We start from the raw sequence: 10,936 nt of genomic DNA on the forward strand, positions 1-10,936 counted from the left end.
GGTGGCAGAGCGGTGGGCGGCGGCGGGAAGCAGGCGGCGGACGACATCTTATGATGTAAGGCGAACGGCAATCTGCGGTGGAAGGGGAACGGGATCCTGCAGTGGGAGGAGGGCGGTTCCAACGGGCTAGGCAAAGGTTTATTTTGGTTTTTTAAAAACAGGCAAAAATATGTTTTATTCTGTTTTTAGTATTTTAAAAATAGATTTGTTTTCACAAAAAATTAAAAAAAAAATTAGAAATAATACAAAAAACAGATACGCAAGTATTATTTGTATGTTTGTTTCCAATTTTTTATTTTCAAAAAACAAAAATTGATCCCAAACAGCCCCTAAACCAGTATCACAAATAATATGGTTTTAAGTTAGCAAACTCTATAACATACTCTTTTTTATATATTGTATTAAGGTATGTCAAAGGTTTGCTAGTTCGCTGCAAGTTCCTTCACGAGCACTTAAAAGTCTACATACAGTATGAAAGGAACAATAGCTTCGGCTTCTACAGTAATCTCAAATTTAAGTAACGATATCATTCAACTAGAAGAAATTGATATCTGAAGAAACTGTATGTAGGAAGGAGTTAAATAAGTACCAGAGTCTTTGATGCTTTCCCAAAGAAAGCAGAAATGATCCCCTTCCTTGATCCGGGATCCAACCCAACCCACCAATCAAGACAACCCTTCATCCTCCAAAATACATTTGCCGCCTTTCCTGCGACCTCTGCCGCCCTTTCCTTCAACCTCTTCTCCTTGGGCTTCTTCCCCGCTTGCGAACTAATCCAAGCCAGCCTCAGGGCCACCTCAAGTCGATTCGCTACAAATGCTTCCAAGCTGTAATACCCCATATCCTTCAGCCATGGAAGCTCCACCCATTGCACAGTGAGACCCACCATCTCTACATCCTCACAGAGAAACCTCCCGCCAGATAGTCCATCCATAACACTAACGAAACGGTCAACATCTATAACAAGGGACTCGGAGACGGTTAGTGCGTCCGCCAGATTGACACCAGACGAACCGGAAGTGAAAAAAAGTAGGGAGTCGGACAGCAGCAGGGCGGAAGAGTTGGATGCCGCGGAGCGGGCGATGAGCCCACGAGAGGGGCGGAAAGACAGAGATGGGAGGGATGGGTTCGAAGGGGAGGAAGAGGGGAGGTCGGGAAGGAGGATGAAGCGCGAGTGACCTTGGCTGCGGAGGCGGGACTGCATCTGGAAAAGGATTAGAAGAAATGAGGAGTCGAAGACAGTGAGAACAGCCTGGCGCTGATCGGGAGAGAGAGAAGAGAACCAGCGGAGGACGAAGGCGCGAGGATTAGAATCAGGACTAGGGCGATGGTTGGAAATGCGAGAATGGTAGATCGCGAGGTGATCAGTGAGAGAGTGAACCAGGCGCTGTGAATCGGAAGCCATTACTAGGGATTTCTAAAAGCAGAATGGATGGGCGAAGAAGCAGAATCGATTGAAGAGGAGAAGGAAAGAAGTTGCTCGTGGACCGAGCAGGGTAACAGTGGCGTTAAAATATAAAAAAATACTTTTTACAGAAAAAAATACATATAATATTCTTATAATTTCTGATTATTTTAAAATTAAGCTCTTATAATTCTATAAAATATATGAACTATTTTAACTGATATTTAAATAACATAAGAATAATTTTCACACTTCTATAAATTGTGAAACTAAAAATATTATATATAAATATTTAGAGATTATTTTAGTACTTTTATAACATATCGTTAGTCTTTGTTCGGTGATTTTTAGTCGTGAATCACACTTCTACTCCATTATGCTTGTTGGTTTCATCGACAACTTTCATGAACTCCCACGACAGGGCTCTCTTACTTGCAATTAGTTGGTTCAATTTACATAATTCCAATAGAGTGTTCAAGCGAAAAGAACAATTTATTTTAGCACTTCTTTTATTCCCACTTCCCACAAAATCTCTCATATTGTTTGTGTTGTGAAAAACGACGGCAATAAAGCGAAAAACTGGATTGAGAAAAATCGCAAAACAGAAAAACACAGTGAAACACACAAATTTACATGGTTCGACAAATTGCCTACGTCCACGGAGCTATAGTGGATTTTATTAGCATGAAGATTACACATGTCCATCGCATTGACGATTACAAGAAAGAACAATTTCTCCTCTCTCCTCTCGAGAGTAACAATTGAAGAAGATTACTGGCAAACAAAATCCCGAGAGAGATAAGAAGAGAGTTAGTATGTTTATTTATTAATTTCATCATGTCATTTGACCCATTAAGAAATTAATCAAATAATTAATGAAGCACATTAATTATTTACTTTTCTCTTGTGCAGCAAATCATAGAATGAATTAAGATCAATTAATTTCGAGTATTAAATCCAATTTGCTGTCAAACATGAGAAAATGTCAATTTAAACAGTGGACCGATTTGCAACAGGTGTTCTGACAATGTGTCCCTTAAGCGAGGTCTCAAGAACATTGTGGCTTGATTTTAAGTTCGCACTCAAATTCAAACATGATTCAAGCTATGTCCAAATAAAGCATATAAAGTTTGGGTTTAAATAAAGTTCAAACTTACATAAGTTTGAAATCATCTCAAAATTCTTAAATATTTATTTTATTTTATTTTATTCCGATTTTATCTTTTGAGAAAAGAAACCAGAGCTACTATCAAAAACAGACCAATAAATATTTTTATATTATGCATGTGAACATTAAAATAAGTCAAAAAATAAAAAAAAAAAGAGAGGCTTAAGAATATTGAAATTTTAATTAAAATTTAATTATATCAGTTAATATTAAAATGAGAACATAATCATAATTTTTTTCCCTTCAAAAATCACAAACCGCAATTTAAAAATCGAAAACAGGCAACAACAACAATCTAATGAGAGCATAGAAATATCTTCAACCATATTATAGCTTTTGGGGTCACTTCAGTTATTTAATTTTTATTTTTATTTTAAGAAAATTATTTTTAATATATTTTTAAGTGTATTTAATTTTATTTTCAAAAAATAAATTAAGTTATTTTTAAAAGCACTTAAAACAATTAAAAATTATTTTGAACATTTTTAAAAACAAACATACATAATATATTTTATTTCAAGATGATACTTGAATAAAATAAAAAAAATAATCAAACATTAAAGTAATTCCAAACGACAAGGCCTATTAAAAAAACATGTTATTCGTGAGCGGCTCTTGTTCGGCTTGTTAAGTAGCCTTTGTTCAAACTGTTCATTAAGCAAGCAAGTCAAACATGAACCATAATTTTGTTTGATCGAGTTTGGCTTGTTCTAGCTCAAAATAAAGAAATTATATATATTATTTATCTAATAATATATTATACATATTTTTACTATGTTTAAGTTTAACTCATAACAACTCATTTGGTCATGCGGTCCAGTGTCTTCTATCGCACATAAATGGCGCAGTCAACACCTTACATCTACTTTTCTAATTAATTTAAACAAGACAATTTTCAGCAGAAAAAAAAACAATAATATGTAAATTAACCAGAAAACGAAAACATTGTTAATAAGCAATTTCAAACACGAGTCAATGTCAAACACAGTTAATTTCGAACGAGCCTGACACGGTGTTTACAGCAAAAACAATAATATGTAAATCAACCAGAAAACGAAAACATTGTTAATGAGCAATTTCAAACACGAGTCAATGTCAAACACGGTTAATTTCGAACGAGCCTGACACGGTGTTTACAGCCCTACAAACAGCTCCCAAGTCATCCCATTATATTCATGGTTGAACATCTCACATGGTGAACAATATTTTAACATAATTACTACAAGTAACAACTATAAAGTTAGTTTAAAATAACATTATAACAATGATCATAACATTATAGACAGGCCAATGAAATAAAGCCTCAGCCTTTCTAATAGAGAAGGCCTATAAAATCTACAGCCTAACAAAGCTGTGAAACAGTAACTACTGCAGATAGAAGATTCATAGCAGCATTAATAAACGCCTTGTAAGGGAGACACAGGTTGAAGAAACTGTTAGTCAAATCCAGAAGCAAAACCTGATATATATATATATATATATATAAACATATAAATACATATTTTATTTAAAAATTGAAAAATTTACAAAAATAGCACAGAATTCTTAAGTATTTGCATATCTCCCTCATCTTAACTTTCAAATTTACATATAGAACATGTGTTTCAATACTATGCATAATCTCATTTTTAAAAAGTGGTAATAGTGAGATTGCCCCATTAAAAATATTCAAAAATTGATTTATTTAATTATATGAATAAATTAATAAAATTAAGAATCAAATAAAGAAGCAGAACCTGATGAAATCTACATCCATGAGTTCTCCATCTCATCAGCAGCTTCAGAAATCGGATCAAAATCATCATCTGCAGGAATATGATCATACCCATCCCAATCCTCAGAAAAGTTCACATCTTGATCTTCTTTTGAGTTGGATTCCTTCCCCTCTTCCTGGAAGCAGTAAATAATGGCAGATAGATATAAGGATTATGAGATAGTTGAGGAAAACTTTTGAGCCTATGGGGTAGGACACGGATTTGAATGATTAAAGACCTCATTTTGATCTGCTTCGTCTTGCGATTGGGCGGTGGTAGGATCGCCTGCCTCGTTTTTAGATTTCTGCTCTGCCATTGTCTGCAAATGCTGAATGGCCTTCTCAAAGTGTGAATGATCTACATACAAAATGAAATGTAATTACATTTGCAGAAACAAAAAGTATACATATGAATTCCTATTTATTTACATATCTAACAATCAGACTTCGCTTTTTACACTATGTCACCTAAATTTTTCATAACACAAAATAAATATAACTATTTTAATTTTTAAAAAGTGAAAAATATCTTTTTATGCACAGGTAAGATGGTATGTATGTAAAAAATGAAGTTTAGGAGTTTGGTAAATACATAGAAGTTTAATGAGGGATGTAATTTGAACTGTAAGAGGAACATGAATAGAAACCTTTGCTGCGATGCACTAAAGCATCGGCGATTTGCAGAGGATGTTTGCGCTGCTCATTCTTGAATTTTGCTTTTACTTGTTGACGGCTTCGAGTAGGAAAGAGTAGTTGTATCATTGCAAAATCAGTTCCAAATTGTCTGATAGCCTGATGCAATATCCAAAAAAGGAAACAGAAAACCAAATCTTTCATAAAAAAAAAAGTTTTTGAAGATGACATTTTATAAAGCTTTTGAAGATGAGTGCAATGCAGCATAAAATGCTTTCCGAAAAGTTCCGAGTAATCTAATAATTCTCTCGTACATTATTAATGCTGTAAAATTTATTAAAGCAGCATATTTGTCAAATGGTTATAATACCTGGTAGAAAAATTCAGTGTCTGTTTTTGACCATCGATTTTGGGGTGGCCGTCTCATGTAGGAATGATAATTCAATCTTGGGACCTCTGGTTGAATGTCTCTATTTTCATCATCACCATTTAGTTCTTGCTCTTTCTCCACACTGCGATATTATTTTTCATTAAGATGGATTTTCTTCTGAGAGTAAAAACTGTGCATAAATTTTACAAGTTTAAGGCCAAAACTACAAGGGAATATTAGAATTAAAGTTCATTTGATCTGTCCTAATCTTCCTCTAATGAAGTAATGTTGGGAATAGAATTTTTCATGCAAGTCATAGTCAGATTTAAGTAAATTTTCTAGGCAAATCAATTAAACACATCAAAAACCTAACAAAAAAACTCTGGATTCAGCCATTAGACTGGTGAGGGATTGCAACTGAAGATATGCATGAGAACCATGCAAGCAGATGCAAAGGCTGTGGCATATAAAAGCCATATGTGATATTTAGCTGAAAGAAAATGGAAATATAACACATTTTATTTCATTTTTGTAATTCCAAATAACAAAATTGACTAGATATAGTTTAGCTTTTAGGCATATAATTGTAGCACTTTCATTAACTTCTCCTTTTTTAACTAACCATGGTAAATACCAAAGAAACATAAAGTTTTAAGTGGATTAATTAATGTTTCTTTCTAAAAAAAATATTGCTCATATTCTCTAGCTCCTCTTCTGCCATTACCTATGAATAAGTTCATTGATATTAACTTTTTAAGTCATTAAATGTACACAAATTTTGTTATCATTTCATTCATTATTAATTTTCAATATAGATCGCATATAGATGCTTCTAAGAAAATTAAATGTTGGTTGAGGTAGTGCTGGCTAGTCCCCACTCCTCGGCTCAAGGCCTGAGGCACCAACACTAAGGCAATATTATTTAGTCCAATATTAATTGAATAGTCATGAGTAAACATGAAAATAAATGTATTTCATAATTTTTATGATCTATTTGCTTCAAATAATTCAGATAGATCATTATTTGTTGTTTTATACATAATTCAGTGGAAATAACATAAATGTAGGCCACAAATTTAGGAGCAAGGAGCTTATCATGCTATTGGGTGTAAGTGATTTTATCATCATACCTCTGGTTGTCAAAAAGGTTTTTAAAAACAGCTTCTACTTTATTCTGCAAAATAACCATAAATTACTATTAATAAATAAGAATCATTATCACCGGCAAACTATTAGACGATATTAAAGTATTACAAATTATATGACGTACTGATAATCGTTCCTTAAAACCCGCAAGCCGGATGAGATCCCTTATAGCAATTTGTTTTCTATCCAGTTCATCATCAGGTATATCCAGCAAGGCCTTATTCACTGTAGATGAATGAATTAATGGATTGAAAAGAAGGGGCATTTACATGCATGGCACATAATTCTTCTGAATTTACATATCTCAAACTCAAACTTTCATAGTTACAAACATAGCACTCAAATCCTTGATATCACATCAAAAAATAACCCTATTGCCACTTTTTAAAAGTGAAATTCACCTTTTCATGGATAGATTTAAAGCACCAAAAGTGTTATGTATGTAAATATGAAACTTAAGGCGTGAGATATGTGCTATGTATGTAAAATTCCCTAAAAAGAGATAATCCAAAAACCTGCACTAATTGTTAAGACTTGAGGTTCAAAAGTTACTCTCATACCTTGCCTCTTTGTTCTTTTACATCGACTACTACCATGCGGAAGCTTTTTCTTTGGAGTATGAGAAGCTTCAACTGTTGACCCAGGTTCTCCTGCAGCCTTTTCATTACTCTCGATTGGATTTTCCTGTTCGCGGCTTTTCTTGCTTGATCTTTTTGGAAGCTTCCACCTCTTTTGCTTTGGCATACTATTATCATTGTAACCTTCACCATCATAATCATCATCCATTTCTGAGACGGTATTTTCACCATCATGAGTTTTACAGGAAATGTTTTCCTCACTGGTTTTTAACTTCTTATTCCGTTGACGAGTCTTCCTTGATGATTGTCCAGTGTCATCATTTGGCACAATATTAGGCGTTGAATCTTCAAGGTTTGGTTCTTCAATATGCTTGCATTTGAAATGTATAGCCAATATATCATAAGGACCAATCAAATTTTCTTGGGAAATTTACATACATAGTGAACAATTCTTATGTATTTACATATCTCACATGAACTTTCATACAGAATAGATAGCACTTTGGTACTTTAAACCTATGCATGAAAATGTGCATTTGACTTTTAGAAAATGGTAATAGTGCTATTTTCGATTTAATACTAAAGATTTGATTGCTATATGTGTGAACAAGAAAGTTTAGGTGTGAGACATGTATATAAGAATCCCAATTTTCATCTCAAGAATACCCAAAAAAAAAAAAATCTTTTACACAATTCACAATGATACGAGTTTACTAGTACAACTCACATTGGTTGTTTGCTCTGTTTCCATGGAAGGAAGATCCTCATTTTCAACGAGAGATTGAGCTTCTAAATCAATAATATTTCCACAGCAAACCCTCTCTTCGATTGAGTGGGCTGGAGAACAGTTCTGAGCCTTAACTTCCAATGATTCATTTAGGCCATCCGCAGAGAAGCTAAGACCATGAAGATCTGAGAATTCATCATGTAGGGGGAGAGACTCCAACTCTGAAAATTCTGAAACGACATCAACATAGTTAACCAATATGTATTGAATCAAATCTAGAGGATCTAAAATTAAGAAGTCATAGATTACCAAAATTTGATTTTGCACCTTTTGTCATGGACGGGGGTTCTGATTGATGATATTAGAAGATAAAATAGTCATTCCGATAAAATAGAAGAAGAAAAGCACAAAATAAAAAAGTTCAAAGCTTTTAATTAGAGAATGGTCCTTTTAAAAGTCACTTACCATCTGCAGCATTGTGAAATTTCGAGGTGGAAAATGGGCTTTCAGAAGCTCTACATTTTGAAGGCTTAGGTTGATTACGGTTGTTGATAATGCGACACTTGGGATTAAATTTACTAGATCTTTCTGCAACTGAATTTAATGGAAAATTTAACCAGCAAGAAGAAGAAAAGGAGTAACAAATACAACTTTTCATGCATAGGAAAGGTGGAATGTATGTATAAATTGAAGTTTAGATATCAGACAAGCAAATACATCAGAATTGAGCGGTATGTATGTAAATCTTCCACAAAATTAAAATGTGCAAATTTTAAATTACCTGCGGTTGTAACAGTTGCAAGGATATCATCCCCTAAAACAGAATCAGAATGCAAGGTCTCTGCAACTCAATGTAAAAGAAAAATGTCAATGTTCAAAATCATATGATCTGTCCCAACCCAAAAAGAAAGCAACCAGAGAAAGCTATTGCATTACCAGTCATGGTTTCAGGTTGAAGAAATAAATCATCATCCAAATCCCGCATAGGAAACATGAGAACTGCAGAGTGGCAAAAATCATTCCTTATTGAAAATATAAGGAAATTTATGATTGGTTAGTGGTATATGGAATGCTCAACTAACATCATCAATGAATTTAAGGAGGATTTAACCAGAATCCAGCCAAAAAGATTACAGCTTCAAATCCTACGGACTTTTAAATCCCGGTTTCTCCTCCGTTTTGCCCTGAATCCCCGATTTTTGGTCAATCCTGTTGGAGTGGCAGTTTGGTTGCCGGATTTTTGCAGTATTTAAACTAAATCCCATACACAGCACCCAATTCTTATGCATCTACGTATCTCACACCAAAACTGTCACGTTTACAAACCCAGCACACAATTCACACTTTTCAACAGTGTGGAACAGTGAAATCCACATTTTCATGCATAGCTAGAGTGCTGCGTTTGTAAAAATTTAAGTTTTGGTGTGTGATGCGTAAATGCATACGAATTGGGTGCTACGTATGTAAAATTCCGATCTTTAAAATCCTACAGGTTATTAAATCCAGCTTTTCCTCCGTTTTTCCTTTAATCGAGGATTTAATAAATCCTGTTGGAATACGGAGAAGCTGAAGCGCGCGAATGTGGGGGGTGAGGAAGGGGGGGAAAGACGAGGGTTACCTTCCTTAATGGGTTCTGGTAGGAGCCGAACGGGGAGGAGTAGAAAGATGGGAGTTTCGGAGGTCTTCGTATGCCGCGATGCCGTCGTTGCCTTCCCAGTTAGTTCTAAGGCGGGACGGGTAGCGGGGCTCGTCGGCAAGGGTTTCGGGGGAGGAAGATGAGCTTGTGGCGTTTATTTAGTTTATTGAAGATCATTTAATTTATTAATAAATGATAGGGTAATTAATAAAAATGTTAATGGCGTGATTTTATTGGGTAGGCACGCTACGTGCATAGTACTGATGTAATATTTTTTCCTTTTCAACAGTGTGGAACAGTGAAATCCACATTTTCATGCATAGCTAGAGTGCTGCGTTTGTAAAAATTTAAGTTTTGGTGTGTGATGCGTAAATGCATACGAATTGGGTGCTACGTATGTAAAATTCCGATCTTTAAAATCCTACAGGTTATTAAATCCAGCTTTTCCTCCGTTTTTCCTTTAATCGAGGATTTAATAAATCCTGTTGGAATACGGAGAAGCTGAAGCGCGCGAATGTGGGGGGTGAGGAAGGGGGGGAAAGACGAGGGTTACCTTCCTTAATGGGTTCTGGTAGGAGCCGAACGGGGAGGAGTAGAAAGATGGGAGTTTCGGAGGTCTTCGTATGCCGCGATGCCGTCGTTGCCTTCCCAGTTAGTTCTAAGGCGGGACGGGTAGCGGGGCTCGTCGGCAAGGGTTTCGGGGGAGGAAGATGAGCTTGTGGCGTTTATTTAGTTTATTGAAGATCATTTAATTTATTAATAAATGATAGGGTAATTAATAAAAATGTTAATAAATTCAGTAAAATTAAATAAATTTACATGTAATTATTTAATTAATAATTAATAAAAATATAATTTAAAATTAATTAATTTTATATAATTTAAATAATGATTAATTAATTTAATAACTGATTAGTTAAGGCGCTATTTGGGATCAATTATTTTTTTTTTCAAAACAAAAAATATGAAACAAATAAAAAATAAGGTTTGCTTATTTTTTAAATATTATTTAATTAATTATTAATTATTAAGTTATTATTTAATACAATTATTTTCAATTTAATAATAATTAATTTTTTCAATAAATGTTTAAATATTTATTAGCACAATCAAAAATAAAAAATTTTAATTTAATTTAATTAGATTTAATAATTATATTATATTATTAATTTGCTATACTAAATTTTTAACACTTAAAAACATTTATAAATCATATGATTGTTTATGAAGGCTTGTTTTTGAAGTGCGAGATTTTTGTTGGTTTCGTATGTTTAGTTAACATAATTGAGGTTAAATTTATTTCATTTAATTAAAAATTAATTAATGATTAATTAATTGATACATTATTTTATAAGCTACTTTTAATTTTATTAATTTATATACAATTGACCTAAGCTTGATACATAGTTAATTTATGATTAATTAATAAAAATAATAAATTATTAAAATTTGATTAATTAAATAAAATTTAAAATAATAAATGGTTACTAAATATTAAAATGCTAATTAATTGTAATTTA

At 33.5% G+C, this 10,936-nt stretch overlaps 2 protein-coding genes across 6 annotated transcripts in view; both read right to left on the reverse strand.

The window, feature by feature from the left end:
- Positions 1–1,491, reverse strand: part of LOC110019761 — a 51,310-nt gene extending 49,819 nt beyond the window's left edge. For all 5 annotated transcript variants that reach the window (XM_020717571.1, XM_020717570.1, XM_020717572.1 and 2 more), the window contains exon 1: positions 590–1,491. In XM_020717571.1, the coding sequence (XP_020573230.1) occupies positions 590–1,405 (816 nt within the window). In that variant the 5' untranslated portion in view covers positions 1,406–1,491. The remainder of the gene's footprint in view (positions 1–589) is intronic.
- A 2,189-nt stretch (positions 1,492–3,680) lies between these two features.
- Positions 3,681–9,561, reverse strand: LOC110019763. Its single transcript, XM_020717575.1, has 14 exons — positions 9,399–9,561; positions 8,717–8,779; positions 8,562–8,621; positions 8,246–8,374; positions 8,090–8,128; positions 7,781–8,010; positions 7,036–7,423; positions 6,600–6,700; positions 6,460–6,503; positions 5,330–5,471; positions 4,974–5,118; positions 4,566–4,684; positions 4,310–4,463; positions 3,681–4,032 (listed from the first exon to the last, which is right to left on the reverse strand). Exons 2-13 carry the CDS (start codon positions 8,772–8,774, stop codon positions 4,320–4,322), a joined length of 1,599 nt encoding a protein of 532 aa, XP_020573234.1. The 5' UTR covers positions 8,775–8,779; positions 9,399–9,561; the 3' UTR covers positions 3,681–4,032; positions 4,310–4,319.
- Positions 9,562–10,936: the final 1,375 nt, after the last annotated feature.

The sequence above is a fragment of the Phalaenopsis equestris genome, unplaced genomic scaffold, assembly GCF_001263595.1.
Source record: "Phalaenopsis equestris unplaced genomic scaffold, ASM126359v1 Scaffold000077, whole genome shotgun sequence".
Classification (NCBI taxonomy): domain Eukaryota; kingdom Viridiplantae; phylum Streptophyta; class Magnoliopsida; order Asparagales; family Orchidaceae; genus Phalaenopsis; species Phalaenopsis equestris.

Bases quoted from the DNA above. Each gene is read 5' to 3' on its own strand.
- LOC110019763 (XM_020717575.1), bottom strand. From the start codon at position 8,774: ATGTTTCCTATGCGGGATTTGGATGATGATTTATTTCTTCAACCTGAA. The intron at 8,375-8,561 runs GTAATTTAAAAT...CATTAAATTCAG, and splicing joins TGCAACTGTTACAACCGCAG to TTGCAGAAAGATCTAGTAAA. The intron at 8,011-8,089 runs GTAATCTATGAC...ATGTCGTTTCAG, and splicing joins AGGTGCAAAATCAAATTTTG to AATTTTCAGAGTTGGAGTCT.